The sequence below is a fragment of the Molothrus aeneus genome, chromosome 24, assembly GCF_037042795.1.
Source record: "Molothrus aeneus isolate 106 chromosome 24, BPBGC_Maene_1.0, whole genome shotgun sequence".
Classification (NCBI taxonomy): domain Eukaryota; kingdom Metazoa; phylum Chordata; class Aves; order Passeriformes; family Icteridae; genus Molothrus; species Molothrus aeneus.
Genome location: NC_089669.1, coordinates 6,160,020 through 6,178,138, shown reverse-complemented (window position 1 = coordinate 6,178,138; position 18,119 = coordinate 6,160,020). Strand labels below are relative to the sequence as shown.

The 18,119-nt window shown below is 56.9% G+C and overlaps 1 protein-coding gene across 2 annotated transcripts in view; it reads right to left on the bottom strand.

Moving 5' to 3' along the window:
* The window catches only part of NAV1 (neuron navigator 1), a 58,020-nt gene that overhangs the window by 25,112 nt on the left and 14,789 nt on the right, over positions 1-18,119 (bottom strand). For both annotated transcript variants that reach the window (XM_066565489.1, XM_066565490.1), the window contains exons 2-3: positions 5,298-5,400; positions 1,245-1,610 (exon numbers count right to left, since the gene is read on the bottom strand). In XM_066565489.1, coding sequence (XP_066421586.1) covers positions 1,245-1,610; positions 5,298-5,400 — 469 coding nt within the window. The remainder of the gene's footprint in view (positions 1-1,244; positions 1,611-5,297; positions 5,401-18,119) is intronic.

The following is an 18,119-nucleotide window of genomic DNA, read 5'->3' as shown; positions in this document are numbered from 1 at the left end:
GCCTCAGCCATCCAGGGCAGCCCAAATCCACCCCACTGCCAGTCACACCTCGCAGTCCGGTGCCCAGTGGCAGCAAGTGGTGACGTGGGACCTCTGGCTGCCAAGCAATAGGTTAAGATCTACAGGAGGGTCTGTGCTGAACCAGCACAAAGCTCCCTCATTCACAAGCACAGGGCAGCCCCCAAGGCCAGTGCCCATGGGGAGGATGGGTCTGACGCCCACAGTGCCACAGACACTCTCAGCCCACAGCTGGAGCGTGGCAGGGGCAGAAGCCAGCAGATAGCCAAAGCTGTGTCCCCTGCAACTGCAACAAGCACCTACAGGCCATATCTAGGGCACACTGGCCCCAGGATGGGTGAGAAGCCACAGGCTGTGCTCTATCCTGCAGCAAACTGATGTGACTACAGCCACCCTAGGAGGGCCAAAGCAGCACTGTCAGGAGCCCAAATACCTCATCGGGCTCTGGGACAGCTCAAACGCCCAGGTTATTTATTTTCTGCTGTGCTGAAACAGGAAACCTCCAACATGTTCAAACCCTGGACTCTTGCCAGAGCCAGGGGCACCTCAACAGTGCAGCAGGAGCTGGACACATCTGGCAAGAAAATGTGAGCCCTGGGAGTGCTGGGTTGTGCCCATCTGGCAGGAGATGCCCCTGGGCCCATGGGTGGAGGGATGGAGGCTGATGGGGGTCCCAGAAGGAGGGACTCTGCTCAGCAGCACACCTTGCTCCATTTAGAGTCATCCATCAGCAATGACACCTCAGTGCCCAGTTCTCACTGGGGTGCTGAGATCTGACCCAGCCTCTCCCACCATGGACCACCAGGAGTCCCACAGGACACCCCCACAGTGCCTGGGTCACAGGAAGCCACTCAGACTGACTGGTGTAAACTGAAGAGCACTTCTGAAAGCAGCAGGACTGTGGCTCAGGGCTTCTGCAGTTACAGACCATGCACTTTTCTCAGCTCCCTGCTCCAGGAACACCCAGATCAAGCTGGGCACTTCCCACATGCTGGGAGAGCAGCTCATTCTGGCTCAGGAGCCCCAAGAAGACCCAGCTGGCCCAGCACCACCAGCACTGCTAGCAGGGAAGCATCTCCTGGGATGTGGGGACACGATCCAATCCTAACCAGACTGGCTGTAACCCATGTTCCACTCCATCCACCCCCACTGTGCCAGGTGAACCGGAGCAGGTGAAACTCCTGGAGAGCCCCAGTCTGGGCAGGACTCCCGTCACAGGCACGTACCCCGTGGTGATGTCATCATCCTCCGTCAGCGTCTTGCCCATCAGGTCACTGTCACTCATGTACCCCGACTTGAGCTCCACGTCGTCGCTGTCCAGCGCCTCGACCAGCTCCAGGCGGGAGATGTGGCTCAGCTTGCTGGGGCTGCGCATGGGCATGGTGTGCGAGTAGTGCGCGCGCTCGCCGTGCATGTACCAGCTCGGGGTGCCCTCGGAGCGGCACGTGCCCCCCACCGAGGGCGCGTCCCCGGCCTGCAGCCGCGGGCTGGACTGCCCGTAGCGCCAGGACAGAGGGGACGAGCGGTTGGAGAGGCTGGAGACACTCCGTGGGTTGGCTTCATCGCTGTCATAGCAGGTCATCTCCAGGGAGCTGCAAGGACAGGCAGTCAGGGAGTTAGGGCAGGGCACAGGGGGCAGGGGAGATCTGTGCCCTGCCTCAACCCCCAGAACTTGGTCTGCAAGTGCTCAGATACCAAAACTGCCCATTTTGAGGCAGCCAGGCAAGGCCAGAGGCTCCCAAGATGTGGTTGCAGGGACACTGTCTGTCGTGGACCATCTTCATCTCAGGTGGCAAAGGACAGTCCCCTCCTTCCTTGCCCAGTGCCACCCCAGCGTCCCACAGTCCAGGACTTGCTGGGACATGCACACCATGGTGTTCAGTGATGCCATGTCTCCCCAGGGACAGCAGAATAGGACCTAGGATGTGATGGGGACTCTGTGCTCAAGTCAATCTACAAAAGCAACACTCTACCACAGCCCTGTCCACCCACCTCAGAGCAGGGACTGGTGGCAAACACATCTTGGAAAGGGATCAGCACCATTCTGGAGACTGGCTCCAGCCCCAAAATCCAGCTCTGCTGAACTCATCTAATAGGGCACCTTTAGTGGATCTAATAGGGCACCTTTAGTGGAAAGCCTGAACATGCTCCCCTGTGTCTGGGCTGCTTCTGCTCAGCCACTTCTCCCCCAGCACTTCAACATCTGCACCTCAAGATCACACCAGACCCAGGACAGGACAAGCTGGAGTGGTGGCACCAATCCCAGGGAATGTGACAGTGGGCCATGCCAGGGAGTGGAGGCTGTGAGTGAAAGGATGCCGAGGGACAGACCTGGGACCAGTCCCTGCAGCAGCACCTCACACTGAACCCCTGCAGACTGAACCCCCAACGTCTGGGCAGGAAAGATGACCCCAAGAGAGGGCTGCTCACAAGGACAGTGCTCAGCAGCCAGCCCAGAGCCCACAAGCACTTCAGAAATGGGGAGTTCCATCACTCCCTGTGCCTCTCAGGGTGTATTTTGGGCAAACAGTGATTCTAAAACTAAATTTAGCCACGAGAAACTATTACTTCTTAGAGCAGCTCCTTGGGAACCCACAGTCCTCAGATTGGCTCCAAACACTACTATCAGTAAATTATTCCCTAGCTTGGATTAAAGGTTCCTGCAGGAGCACCCAAAGCCAAACCCAGGCTGCAGCATTGAATCTAAAACAGGGAACTACATTTAAAAAAACGAGGAAGTTTGTTAAAGCGGAACTAAAAGGGGCAGCTAAAAGGGTTTTGTTTTTGTCAGCAGCACAAAGGCTGTTTGAGGATGTGCTCCCAGCAGCTCAGAGCAGATGCCAACCATGTCTCTGAGCAGGAGGAACAGAAGCTTCACCTCGAATCCTGGGTTCAGTTCTGGGCCCCTCATGACAAGAAAGACATTGAGGGGCTGGAGCGTGTCCAGAGAAGGCCAATAGAGCTGGGGAAGTGTCTGGAGCACCAGAAGCAGCTGAGGGAGCTGGGGGGCTCAGCCTGGAAAAAAAGGAGGCTCAGGAGGGACTTTCTGGCTCTCCACAACTCTCTGACAGGAGGGGGGAGCTGGGGAGGAGTTGGGCTCTGCTCCCTGGGAACAGGGACAGGAAAAGAGGAAATGGCCTCAAGTTGTGCCAGGGGAGGTTTAGGTTGGATATTGGAGACAATTTCTTTCCTGAAAGGGTGGTCAGGCACAGGCTGCCCAGGGCAGTGGTGGAGTCACCATCCTTGGAAGTGTTTAAAAAACATGTGGATGTGGCTCCTGGGAACATGGTGTAATGGTGAACATGGCAGTGCTGGGGAAATGGTTGGACTTGATCTTAGAGAGTTTCTCCAAGTGTCTTCCAAGTCCACTGAATATCTCAGTGACTTTGTGATTTCATGATTCTCTAAGCCCCAAGGACATTCATGCAGCCCTGCTGCCAGAAGTATGGTGACATCTTTCAGGAATAACACTGTGCTCTAACAAGGGAACAGCAAAGACTGAGCCCTCAGCCACTGGAAGGAAGAACACAGTGAGGGTAACAAGAGAAATTTGAGGAATGAATAAAGAGAGAGCCCAAAGCAGCTACAGGACACCAGCAATGCAGGCACATCCATAGGACTTGCAGATGACATCTGCATTGGGCAGACTTGTAGGAAGTGTTCCCAAGAGCAGAATGAGTGGGTATGTGTGTAATTACAACGTACCAGGGAAGAGCTGACACAGCTTTGGGAAAGGAAAATCTGGCTCACAGCCGCAGAGGAGCTCCTGGAGGGATGCGGGGAGCTGCCGAGGCTGCTCTGGGCTACTGGAATAAAAAAAGCTTCCACATAAATTCAGCTGTCATGGGATAAGAGGGAAGATCTTCACATGTTTAAGTCCTGCTGAAAGGGACAGAGAGTGGGGTAGGGATCCCTGGGCTATCCATAGCCATTTTTCTTCACAGCAGGAATGCAGCTGAGGCATCCACCATGTGATATACTCACAGCTCATCAAGGAAAGGAAGTGATAGTGAAGACTCAAATCCCACCAGCAATGCTAATTTAATCACCCTTAATGTCCTCGCCCTATTTTTCTAAGACCTGAGCTGAGAAGGATTTCTGAAGGAGCTGAGTGCTGGAGTGAGGAGGGGGGTAGAGTTTGACACTTGTCATTTGATGAAAGCTAAATGAACACAATGCAGCCCTGGCTTGGCATGAGCAGTGCTGGGCTCTGACCCAGCTCCTGCACTGAGCAAAGGGATGGCAGAGCTGTAATGGATCATTTCAGGAAATGGCCAGCTCAGAAAATATTGTTGTGGCCCCATACAAATCCCACTGCCACAGCTCTCTGCTGCTCCTGGCTTGGAAAACATCCAGGAAGCACAGCAAGGGTGAGCTGGGTCTCCAAGGTCTAGAAATTTCAGGCGATGAAAGGGGAGATCAAAGGGCTGCTTCATCATGGACAAGGCTGCTTGAGGGCTGACACGGGAAGGTCTATAATGGTGAATGGTGGGTGAAAGGCGGGAGGAGGCTGCTGCTTTTTGTCCCTTCCAAGACAAAAAGCAGGATCGAGAGAGACCACGAGGTGGCAACATACTCCAGGAGAAGGATGTTCCTGCATCCCCACTTTCCCAACCGGCAAACACCCACACAACCTTGCAAATCCAGAGTGAAGCAGAAACCATCCAAGATCTCAAGTGAGTGACCCAGGGGCCACAGACAGTCCCAGACGTGTGTCAGAGCCCCCTAAACGCAGATACTGTGCCCTGGTTGTCCATGCAGTGCTCACCCTGTCCCCATCGCCACCATTCCCTCGCTCCAGTCTGGGCAGGGCACCCCAGGGCACCCCCACCTCTGCTCCTGGGCTCTGGCTGAGAGCTCCTCCATCATCACCCTACAGAGAAAAACTAAGCCATAGATAGGGATGGAGCCTCTGGTGCAAACTGGGGTGGGTACAGGTGATATATTCACCTCTGGTGATCCATTCAGGGTCACCTGACCACTGGGAACAGACCTCACCCCCTCTCTCTGCTCTGTTAGCTCCCCTCACTGCCAGCACTCCCCAGCCTTTACTGTCCCAGAGCACTTTAGGGGACAGGACTCTGCTGCAGCACCACGGACACCCCATGGGTTTGGGGGCTTCTCTCCAAGCCTCCATGCACAGGGTCCCCAGGTCACAAAGCACCACTGATTCCCTCCCACCCACATGGCCCTCACCAGCAGCAGAGCTGCTTCCCATCTGCCCCAGGAAGGAACTGACTGTGGGGAAGGGGCTGGGGGGGGTTGTGCTGGGGCCTCACCTGTGAGACACCTGAGAGCCCCTTAGGCTGGACATGGTCTCCTCCAGGTTCTGACGTAGGTCCAGCACATTCTGCACTGTCCTCTTCCTCTGGGACTCGGGGTCTGTGGAGAGACAAGGTGAAGGCTTTAAAGGGATGGATGGATGGATGGATGGATGGATGGATGGATGGATGGATGGATGGATGGATGGATGGATGGAGCACCCCCCTGCCCATGACCATGACCAACAGCCCTGGCTCTGCCCATTAGGAAGGGACAGGGCAAGTCTGGCACCAGGCTGGAGCTGCACAACCCTGAAATGCCACTCCAAGCATGCAGCTGGAATGGTGATGTCTAGTCCAGAAAGGATGAGCTGGCAGAAACCAGGTGGGGCCACAGGACCCACACAGGTGACAGGAGCAGCATCCTGGAACAATGTCCCCAAACCTGCCCCCGCATCCCCCAGGCCCCAGGGGTGCTCCAGCTTGGGAACATGAGTGCTGGAGCAGCATCACTTGGTGTGCAGGCAGTGGGACCAACGGGATGTTGGGGGCTGGAGGACACTGAGCCCCACTCATGAAGGAGTGGCTGCTTCTGTGCAGGGCTGGAGCAGCTGGTGGGACTGAGCCCCCACAGGCACAGCCCAGAGCTGAGGATCCCCAAGCTCTGTCTGCCCTGGGACTTCTCTAGGTGTACACACGCTTGGCATGGGTGTGTACACACACACACAGAGCCATGCACCCCCCGAAGTGCACACGAGAACACACATCTACCCACATCACAACCACTTGTGCACACGTGCAGATATATACAGGCACCTCCACAAGCATGTACATCCACCTGCACACACAAAGGTGTGCACCCTGCCCAGAGACACCTGCACAGATGTGTAAGAACACAGACACCTGCACAGAGGAGGGGGTCACTCCTGGCACAGCCCCAGCAGTGCTGTGGGCTCGGGGCCATGGCTCCAGCCCCAAGTCCCCGTCCTGTTCACGTGCACCCCGGGCACTAACAGCCATGCCACTGCGGCTTTGATCCCTGATTTCAGGCCTTTCAGCTGCAGCCTGCCACGGATCTGAAGTGACAGCAGGCGTCAGGGACATGGGATGTGGCTCCTCCTAATGTAACGTGGCAACCAGTGCTTCAGGATTTGCAACGGCACCGGCACCATGTGAACTGCAGAGACAGGGGGATGGGGGACACTGCCAGCACACACCCCAGTGCAGGGACAGGGGATGGGGGACACTGCCAGCACACACCCCAGTGCAGGGACAGGGGGATGGGGGACACTGCCAGCACACACCCCAGTGCAGGGACAGGGGATGGGGGACACTGCCAGCACACACCCCAGTGCAGGGATGGGAGATGGGGGACACTGCCAGCACACACCCCAGTGCAAGCACAGGGGGATGGGGGACACTGCCAGCACACACCCCAGTGCAGGGACAGGGGATGGGGGACACTGCCAGCACACACCCCAGTGCAGGGACAGGGGATGGGGGACACTGCCAGCACACACCCCAGCAGCTCCCCACCAAGGCATAGCCACATGCCAGTGCTTGAGCAAGGCTCCTTGTGTGTTCCTGTCCCCACCACATTCTGGCCACACCTCAGGCAGCACCCATGGGTGCTACCTCATCCCCAGGCTCCCCTTGTCCACCTGCCTGGGCAGGAGCACCTCAGACCAGTGAAGCGACCCTGATTTATGCATGAAGGGGGTGACAGGCAGGAACAGCCCGATGAGACGGGTTCAATGAAGTGGGTTAAAGTCAGTTGTAGATGAAGTAAAAGGGCTGGTGAGCCCACAGGGCACCCAGTGTGGCCAGCCACATCAGAGCATAAGGACACCCATCCCTGCATGTGTCCAATCACCCCAGTCCAGCTCCCAGAACCTGGCTCAGTAGGATGCCAGTCATTATTAACTCATTATTAAATCTCCATTGTGGAGATTGGAGGAGTTAATCAAAGGCACAGAAGCTCCAAGTGCATGTTGCAATGGCACTGACCCCCATCCCCAGCTTCATCCATTGCACCAGTGGAGGAATTAATCAAAGGCACAGAAACTCCAAGTGGTCCCCAGAGCCACAGGATGGGGATGCACAGGCAGTACAGGACAGGGATGTAGCTGAGGTGGCTGCATACAGGGAACCAGGGTGCAGGAGAGTCTAGAGAGGCCCTCAGTGCTGAAGGGTGGCACCCACCTTGCTCTGCAGCCAGGGACAAGGGGACACCATGCCTGTCTACTGGGGCAAGAAAACATTGTGTTGGCACCTCAAAGCTGCAAGGTCCTGCCCCCAAGTTGCCTGCAAAGATGGATTTTCAGGCTTGAAATGGCAGAGCAGGAACCTGTGGCCAGTCCCTGGCTGTCACGCTGCAGTGTGTAGGGCAGTGGGAGATTTGGGCTCCTTGAGCTTTAGGGAACAGCAATACCAGCAATACAAAACCCACCAGTGTCCCCAGGCGGGTCTCCGTGCAGGAAAGGACTTGGCACCTTCAGCTCCTTTACCCTGGCCCCATTCAGCGGGTGCTGTCACCCATACCCAGCCCCTGCAGCCAGAGAAGGTGGCACACACACTCTGGCAGTGCCACATCCCTGCGTGCTGGGCCAGGGCAGAGTGGGACGGGATGAAGAGTCACTGCTGTCCCCTGGCGCCGGCAGTGGCTCCCACCCTGCCAGCTCGGCAGCGTGCTCCTCCCGGGCATGGCTCCCTCCCAAAGCCCCGTCTGCCTCCCCCAGGGCCACCCGCAGCCATTCCCCGGGCACAGAGCCAGCGCGGGCCTGGTGCTGCCTCCTCCCCGGGCGCCACTGCCAGCGGGGCTGCTCCGGCCATCCCAGTCCCAGGAGCAGTGGGGCGAGCCTGCCTGTGTCCCCAGCTGCCCTGACTGAGGGGCCAGCACAGGGACACCCTGCACTGCTCTGCTGCTGGGCCACCAATGGCAAAAAGCAGCATCCCACTGCTCAGGGACAAGAGTTCCAGGGCAATGACACCGACCCACATCCCCAGCTTCATCCATTGCCCCATTCGTCATCCATGCCTGGATAAGACCACCCCAGTTCTTGGGTGACAGTCCAGGTCACTCTAGACTCCAGGAAAAGCAGCAGCTCTCACCCTGGAAAGGGCCAAACTGGGACTGGAAGAGCTGCTCACCCACCTCTGGCACACATCCTGCTGCTAGCACTGAAGTGCCACCATCTGCCCCCACAGTGCTGTCCTGGTGGTGACACAGGGACTCCTGCAGCTCCCTGTTCCCCAGGGGCAGCGAGGGGCCAGGGGCTGGCTCGGAGCTCACCGAGTCACCGCATGCCAGAGTTGAGTCGAAACCGGAGCCACTGGGAGAGGCTGAAGTGTGGGAACAGCAGGAGAGCGCTGGATTCCTCCCCACATCGATTTAGTAAGCTTGTGCAGCCAGATGTTTCCAGCTGCTGGAGCATGGAGCAGCAGAGAAGGCTCAGCCCATGCTGTGGCAGGGTCAGTCAGACGCTCAGCCTAGGCCAGGCTCAGTTTCCCAGCAGCTATGGCTGGGATGTGTTCTGCAGCACTCCCCACTCCACTGGAGCTGCAGGCTCAGGGACTGTTGTCTCCCTGCCCCAGCCCCAGGCTGGCCTGCAGCCCCTCAGCAGATTCCACTGCTCTCACACGCTCTGACCATCCTGCTGTTACAGAGGGAAGGGAGTGCTGCCTCTGGCCCTTTGTCCCCCGTTCTGACCATGCACAGGGCAGCCATGAGATGCAGCCACTGTCCCCAGGCCTGCACTGGGAGGTCACCAGAGCCCATTGCCCAAATCACTTGTCCCTGTGCCAGGCTGGCTCTCATTTGCCTATACCCTCTGCTGTGCTTGAGCAACTCTCACTCAGCTGAGAGCTCCCACTCAACACTCCTTTCTCAACTGAGCCCTTCAACATCAGCAAATATGATACAGCTCCACTTGGCACTCGAGGAAACTGAGGGAGGAAGCCTCAGCCCAGCCCCAACCCCCCCCTGACCTGCAGCACTCCCTGGCATGGCTTCCAGCACTGACCACCACATTACACACACAGAGCAACCTGGCACTGTGGGCGCCTGTCCCCGACCCACACAGTGCCCATCGCCCCCATCTCCTGCCTGCCAAGCTGGGGCAGCAGCAGGTACCACCACCACAAGAAGGAGCATTTGCAAGGTGGGATACAGAGGCAGCCAAGGAGGAAGAAGAGGAGGAGGAAGAAGGAGAGAGCTGTGCTGAATGGCTGGCTCAGGGCACAGCACTGTTTGCTGTGAGTCTGACTGTGACGGGCAGCACAGAACCATGGCTGGACAAGGCCAGGGAGCTCCAGGCTGTGCTCATGTCCAGCTCTCCCTGCACCTCCCAGAGCAAGCAGCAGCAGTTCCTTTGTCCGTGTGTCGGGGTGCAGCCCTGGCCCCACAGCCGGGTGCTGCCGACGTGGCCAAGTACGTCAAGGAATGAGGGAATAATCAACTCCAAATGGCTCTGACAGCTCATTTCAAAGAAGCATGTGGCCACCAGCTCCTGCTGGGGCGAGGCAGGGCTGCATGCATGGGACACGTGTGCCCCATGTGCCTTAGCACAGAAACTCGTGTGTGTGTGTGTGTGTGTGTGTGTGTGTGTGTGTGTGTGTGTGTGTGTGTGTGTTTGCATCATTCATGTGGGGGCCACATGGCAGCAAAAGCCTGCAGAAAGATGCATGTCTGCATGAGTATCACCTATGCCTGTGACCTTGCACATGTGCCCATGTGTTCCTATGCAGGCAGTGGGACAGCAGGACATGACACCAACACGGGCACAAGGGTGCCAGGCTTGCAGGGGTGCACCGTCTGCACTCAGCATGAGCATGGCACTCACACCTGTGTTTTCTTGTGCCCTGTGACCCAACTGGTCTCATTTCAGAGGATCCAACTGAAAAAGGACTCCAGTTGGCCCAGTAAAGATTTCACCAGCAAGCAGGAATTCACCGGGAAAGGCTGCGTGGTGTTCCTGAGTCATTCCGGTGGGCCCCTATTACACAGTAGCTGTAACGAATTTCCCCAGGCTGGAAAACATTTCTAACTGCTTGCTCAATTCCTTCCAGTGCATTGAAAAATCCACTAATAAACTCTGCAATAAAACCCATTCTCATGGGGCTGTGAGCCTCCTCCGGCCCCGCTGCACTCCCTGGCTCCACGAACCCTCGAGCAGACTCACACTGCTCCCTCCATCTGCCCCAGCCCCTGCTCCCAGTCCTGTTTATGAATGAATCAGCACAGGCACCGTTTTGTTGGTATTTTTCTTGGAAACCTTCCACTCTGGCACTTGGAGACCACCCGAGGGGAAACCCAACAGCCCAAGCCCAGTGTGAACCTCACTGAGCCCTGTGGGTTCCTCACTCACACCCTGCAGCCTGGGACTCTCACCAGCATCTGGGTGTGCCACCTGCAGTCTTCCTGAATGGAGTAAATGGCCTTATCTTGCATTATTACATCCAGCTCTGATTCCCACTCCTGGATGGCTGGGCAGGGGGATGGTCGCAACCTGCAATCCTTCTCTTTGGGGCTTAACTGTCTTTTCCCCCCAACAGCTCCCAAACAGGCAGAATGAGCAGTGGAGATGGCTAACAGGGCTCTGTGGGGTGACTGCCATTCTGCAGTGTTGGCCTTGTTTTCCAGCTCAAGCCCCATCCCTGAAATTCCTACATGCTTTCACCAAGGATGTACCAGTAGCCCCAAATTACCCCTCTCTCTCTGGAGATGTCCCAGGGCACCCAAGCTGGGCAGAGCATCTTCCACACTTGCTCAGCACTCTGGGAAAGCACCACACTCGTTCCTGCAAACCTGCTGCCCCACCCAGAAGGCAGCAGGTACATTAGCACTCCTGGTTTTATTATTTTCATTGGTGTGAGCAGAGAGCTGGCTGCCAGCCCTGCATCCTCTGCAGCAGTGTCAGGAGAGGGTCCTGATCCCTGATGGGCAAGGACAGGGCCACCCAGCACCCTGGTAATGGGGTACTGGGGTACCTAGACATCTGACTGGTGTTCTGCTGCCCCCTGGCAGATGGATGGGGAAAGCCTGGCCACCATTCCCTGAAAGACAGCAGCAGCCCCTCAGCTGGTGGAGTTGGAGGTGCTATTCCCCATGGGCATGGAAGCACAGCCTCTTGCCATCAGCAATGGTGATGTGCAGGGGAAGCTACAGATACCTGAGGTCCCCACCTGTGACTCCACCAAGGCAGGCTGACCTCTGCACATGGTGCTGCTCTGCACGTAGCCCTGCAAGGCTGTGGGAGGAGGTTGGACACAGCCCAGCACGTTCTGCACTTGCCCTTGACTGAGAGAAGAGAGGCCAGCAGCAAGTCTTGGGGGAGACAATGGGGTTACAGCAGGCAGCACTGTGGGGGTAGCATGTGTCCTGCAGAGCCCAAGTCCCCCAGGAAGCACCAGCCCCTGTGGAGCCAGAGCCAGAGAGGTGACAGGGCTCTGGTTTGGCACAGCCACCCCACGTCTCACATGTTGCTGGACCCTTCTTCAAAGGGCACCGTTGGAGCCTCCTGCAGAGCCATGTCAGAGCCACCCTGACGTGGCTCTGCAGGAGGCTCCAACCGTGGCTGCAGAGGGGGAGGAAGCAAATTCCCTACCTGCACTCACTGACTATTATTGCACCCCACTTCTGTAGTCATCATCTCAACAATCATCACCACCACCATCCCCACCACTGCCAACATCCCCACCACTGCAGGCATCATCACCACCACCATCCCCACCACTGCCACCAGCACAGGCAGGGGCAGCCCCACACTGTGGGAGGGGGCCACCACCTCCCTGCTGGCAGGTGAGAGCAGACAATAAGCAGCTGTGCAGCAATGACAGGCTGGGACTTGAGCCGAATCAGCACTTTAGGGGCGATCGTGGCTGCTAAGCCTTGAGAATCACTGCTCATAACAAGGGCAGGGCTGAGAGACCTGGAGCCTGGACCCCGTCTGGCTCCAGTGAGCCAAGCTTTTAAAAGGGATTCAGACTTTCTCAGGCTAGAGCAGCCATAAATCTACTTAATTGGGTCTCTCCCATACACAAGTTTCCAAGTGAATCCACTGGAGAGATCCAGACTGGGCCTCCAGCCCATTTGTGGGTTATTCTTTCAATGGATGCTGCGCTTGGCCCCAAACCACCCCACCTGCACATCCAAACCACAGTTCCTTTTCCAGATCCAGAGCCTCTAGCTGCTCCATGTCCAGGCATTTCACCTCTGTGCTCCTCTGTGCTGATGAGCTGGGGGAGCCCAAAGTCCCATGTTTTGGGACAGATTCTGCTTCTGCACAAGGCACTACTCACCCCAGAGTCACACCTGCCTCCAAAGCTGCTCCCGAGAGCATCAGAGGAGCCGGGAGCATCCCAACACCCCTGTCCCCAGCACCACAGGTCTCCAAAATAATCCATGCAAACACTTGTGCAGCTTGGGAAGGAGGGGGATGGTAGGTTAACAGGCCAAATCCACGCTCCAAGGGATGCCCCGAGCCTCTGGCCAGTGGCACACACAGCAGCAGTCACACACGATGACACTAACTCCCTGCTGACAGCCCCAAGGCTTTGGGAACACGGAGACAGTGTCACCAGTGGTCACTGCACCTGGGATTTGTGCTAAGCTGACAGAGGAGGGTCAGACTGGTCACACAGCACTCCATGCCTCAGTTTGCCCTGGAGCCTGCCATTCTCCTCACAGTTCTGCATTACCAAGGTGTGCTAGTGCCCTGCTGGTCCCCAACACAGCACAGCTGTGTCCAGCCTGGTTTCAGCATCCCCATCACAACACCTTTCCCACAGCCACCAGCAGATGGTCAGGGCAATGCTGCAGACCCTGAGCAAAAAAAGCCAAAAAGTGGGGAAGAAACGGAAAAAAGCCCTTATTCCCCAGGGTGAGGCAGAACAGCACAGTCAGGCCCCGGAACAGCCGGCAGCAGCGGGTTCACACTCCCCACACATCACCAGACGCAGGTTGGACATTGTGGAAATTCAAAATTCCAGATGGCTCTTTTTGGGTGGGTTTTTTTTTTGCCTTGCCTCATTTCCAAGGCAACAAGACTCCCTGTCATCTGCCAGTTGCCATAGAGATTTCACCTGATTCTGCTTCAGCGGAAGAGAAAGCCGGGCTCCTCGCTGCTGCTGAGGAGCCACGAGCCGAGACCGCCTTCAAACTTACTGGGAAGAGCAGAGATAAATGGGGCTTTATATGAGGAAGGCAATGGGCTGATTCAGAGGATCAAAGGAAGGAACTGCGGGTTTCTATAGCACAAATCAGCCCTTCACTTAACTGCTTTGGTGCCCTCCAGATGTGCCCTGCATCTGGGGACGTCGCCAGCTCTCACTCCAAGCTTTGCCTGGTGGAGGAGGGGGGATGTGGGTGCATGGGGAATCCTGCACCCACTGCTTACAGAGAATCAAGGACCAATCTGGGTTCCCTGCAGGAAATGGAGGGCACATGGCCTGTGCAGGTGACAGCCATGTCCTAACCCCATAAGGACCCTCCCTCACCCTGTACAGCCCTTCTCCAAAGGCCCTGTGACCCGAAGAGCCAAGGGGAGAATGGGGAAATGCAGGAGCAGCTAGGGAGGAGGAGACGCCCACGGGCTGTGCTCAGCACAATCATGGACATGGGGGACAAGCACCACAGGCCCCCAGGGCAGCCCCATGCAGGCAGACACAGGGTATGCTCCTCATCAGCACCAAAGCCATCCCAACAGCCCCATCACTGCTGGGGATCATCCATGGAGATGGTGGGGATGCGGCCACACCCCAAGCCCAGGTGCAGCACATGATTCAGTCATTCCTCCCAGACCCACCCTCACCCCAGGCCCCTGTGACAGTAGCCCTTAGACTCTCAGTCAGATGCCCCAAATGAGTAGATCTGATGTCCCCCTGCCTGGGGCTCCCTGTTGTCAATGATAATGAATCCCTTGGGCACAGGAGAAGGTTCCAGGCACTGGCAGGGTGCCCATGGGTAGCAGTCACTCCTGTGTACAAGAGGCCAAGGTCCCCACACTCATCCCTCAGGTGCCCAGGTCTGGCTGAAAGGGCATTTATCAGGCCCCAGAGGCTCTGCCCTCCCCATCCCTGCACCAGGGCCAGTGGAGAAGGGCCTGACTGGGCAGCTCTTAGCTAGAGTTGGCTCTGTTTTGTAGAACAGTCATTAGCAGAGCCAAATTTCCCATTCCCAGCCAGAATACGGCCATGCTTGGGGAAGCTTTATATTCACAGAGACAAACAACTCACATTTGCTTTTTAACTGTTGGAATTGCACCCACTGGGACAGAGCGAACAGGGAGCCTTTTGTCCCCCTTGCCTTGTGACTAAGAGCTTTGTGCAGAGCAATGCGTTGCAAACATAATTCTCCCCGGCCTCAGCTGGGCTCTGGTAGACACTTGGTCTGTCTGTCCATCACCAGATCAGCCAGAGTCCTCATGTGTCTCCAGCAAGAATGCAAAATGTCTTCCCCAGCTTCCCTGGCAGCCTGTGGAGCTGCTCCACACTGAAAGATCAGAAACACTTAAATGGACCCAAAACACAGCTGGTGATGGGGGCTCTTCATCTCCCAGGCACCTGGGGTGGGCAACCAGAGTGGCAGGCAGCTACAGGCAGCAGAGCTGCTCTCTGGGGCTACAGCTCGCCTGGATGCAAGGAAGAGCAGCTCCAAGCATGGAAAATCCCAGCATGGCACAGGCACAAAGTGCAGCTCATTGTGAGCCTCCAGAGAAGGTGCCCCAGCCGCTCCCCAGAGAGGGCATCTCTGGAAACCTCCAGCCCACTGCCAAGCTCCTGAATATCAGAGCTGGCACTCACTAAGCTGTGAGCATCAGCAGTCCTCAGAGTTCTCACTCTGGAGAGGGACGAGGGACTGCTCTCCCAGCGTGGGACACGTCCTTGAGGCACCAGCTGAACCCCCACCTCAGCCCAGCAGGGATGAGCATCCTTCACTCCAGAAGAGGGAGATCCTGGAACAGCTGCTCCCCTCCAAACATTCACCTTCAGGAAGGGGCTCAGCATTGCAAGCACATCCTGGGCTCTCTGCAAAGCCTGGGGGATGTGCACCATGAGGGTCCAGCTGACAGCAGGGCCGGACCCCAGGGTAGGTCATCAGCCCTTGCACCAGAGGGTCCCTCAATAGCCCCGTCGAGAGAAGAGACTGGGCAGGACGCAGAGCACCTCGGGGGGCAAACCCAGCTTAACGAGTTCCAGGCTCGTTAGTAGATCTATTGTTACCACATCCCGCGGGAGGAGGGAGATAACACAGGCTATTTTTGCTTCCATCTGGGGAATCGTTTTGCTCCAACATATACTGCCACGATGCTAATTTTTAAGGCTGATGATTAATTGATGTCAGGCTCATTATGGGGCCAACGGATCTCTCTTCCCTGGGAGCGCCAAGGACAGAGGGAGACGTGTTTTGACAGATGTCGTTGGAGCTGCGTGTGAGTGACGTCCTAACAACAGAGGAGAATAGGAGCCATTACCATGGAAAGCCCTGGAAATGGGAAGGGAAGTGCCTGCACGCGACCCCAGCACCCCTCCTCGAACAGCCCCTAATCAGCCCTTCACGCTCTGCCCCGTGGTTACCAGGGCTTTGCTCCGGAGATAAACGGTCTTTGTGCACACCCAGGGAGAATTGAATCTCCTGCCTGCGGCGAGGAGGGCTTGGCCTTTCTTCTCCCCCTCCCCAGCCTCGCAGGAGGGCCAGGTGCCAAATTCACTCTGGCACCAGAAGCAGCAGCCTGCAGGGAGCCGGAAACAAGTCTGCTACACATACGATCCCCAGGATCCCGCAAGGCTCGGGCTCTCCCTGCACCTGCACTGCCGGCAGCGGGGTGGGTGAGCACTGCTGGGGTGCCCAGGGCTGTACCAGGCACTGGGCAAGGCTCACCCTGAAAATCGTGGCAGCATCTGCAATAGCAGCCCAGGCAGGGCTGCAGACCAACATGCATATCACAGATTTCGGGGTCCCTTCAGTCTGCAGCATCAGCTGCCCAGGTGATGTTCACCCCAAAGCAAACCCCCCCATATCCTCCCAAAGATGGAGCTGTGCATGGTGAGTGGCAGAAGGATTGGGTGCCATGGCTCTTACAGCAACACAATGACCTCCTGCACTCCCCAGGTCTCCCATGCCCCCTGCCCAGAAGCAGGATGAGGCATCCTGCTAACTGAGTGGAGAGCATGGGGTGATCCTGATCAGTGCAGATGATCTCCCCTGCCCGATGTGCCAGCTCCCCAGGGCCACCCTCACTGCAGTCAGGGGGTACAGAGCATCATGCCCTGCCACAGCCCTCAGCTTGCTCCCCTCCCCACCAACATTGCCATTACCTCTGCTGGCCTTGTTACCTGCTCCTCCAAACTTCCCTGGGAAAGGTACCTACCCCACTGGGGCCAGGAGCAGCACCAGCCCCACATCTCTCCCCATCCTGGGGCTCCACACCCAGCACCCAGGACTGCATCCTGCTGCCCCACAACAGTGCCTCACATCCCCGTGCCAGGGACATGCTGGGTGTGTGCTGGGGAGCTCAGCAGCAGCAGTCTCCCGCATCCATACTCAGCCAAATTCGACACCAGCTCCAAAGGCTGCACAGCCAATCTGCCAGCAGTGTTATTACAAACTTGTGTTAATTGCTGCACAGTGCCTCGAGCATCCTTCACAGGGGGAGGGATGCAGATAAACTGTCTATTCTTAGCACTGATGGTTCCCCACTCCTGGTGCCGGCCCACACCATCCTCCAACTGCTTCCAGACCTGCTCCCTCTCTCAAAGCGCACTCGGAGAGTCCCCACCACCAGGGAAAGGTTTTCTTGAGCAGCAGTTGTGCTTTTCCCACTAAAGATGATTTGCAGAGAAGGAAGGTCCTATCTCCTTCAGGAAATTTATTTGTGCCACAGGAGGGAAGGGCATGCTTGGGACCAGAAAGCTTTGTGGGAGTCACCACTTGGTCCTTACCCAGGGGCTAGGGGCTGGCACGGAGGAAGTGTGCTTTACCTCCACCACTTGCGTTAGTGAGTGAAGGGATGCTGACACACCCTACTATTCTATGCAAAGAGCTGCTGTTCCACCTACTACTCCAAATTTTACTGGGGGCCTGGCAGTACGTGGGATGGACAGGGTGGAAAATGCTCCCAGTCAGTGACCAGTGCCAATCAGAGGGACTTCAGTGTAGCCTCTGGACTTTCCCCTGTTCAGCTTCTGTGGCTGCCCTCACAATGCACCTGCCAACACCAGGGGCTGAGTGACATGTGATGACAGCAGCCATGAGCCTCCGGGCACAATGGGAGAGCAGCCATGAGCCTCTGGACCCCACACAAGGACAAGCTCCATCCCCTGCAGGCTGCAGGATCCCTTTAAGCATGCTGAGACCACAGGGAGTTACAGCCCCAACTTGGACAGCTGGGATTCCCAGCCAAGCTCGAGACAATGCTATTCCCTGAGCTGTCAAAGCGCCAGCACACACCGTCCCACAGGCAGGACCTCCTGGGAGTGCCATGCTTCAAGGATGCTGCAGAGGGGTCCCTGGCAGCACTGCAGCTGGGATTTATCTTCTCTAAGAATATCTCAGCTCCATGCAATGGCTGCCTGCACAGCACAAGCCCTCTTCGCTGTGGGAAGCAGCTCTGCAATGTGCTTTGAGCTCTTCTCCCCAAATTTGCTCTGGGGGCCTGTCCAAGCACTGACGATGCACAGCCCAGAGCCACAACTGCTGCAAGAGAACCGAGCCAACACTACAGCTTGGGGGGAAAGCATCAGCCAAAAGTCACTCAAACAAGGAAGCAATTTGTCTTATTCTGGCTACATTCCCTTGAAAAAGCAGCACAGAGCAGGGAAATCAGGATCACGTGCGGCGCG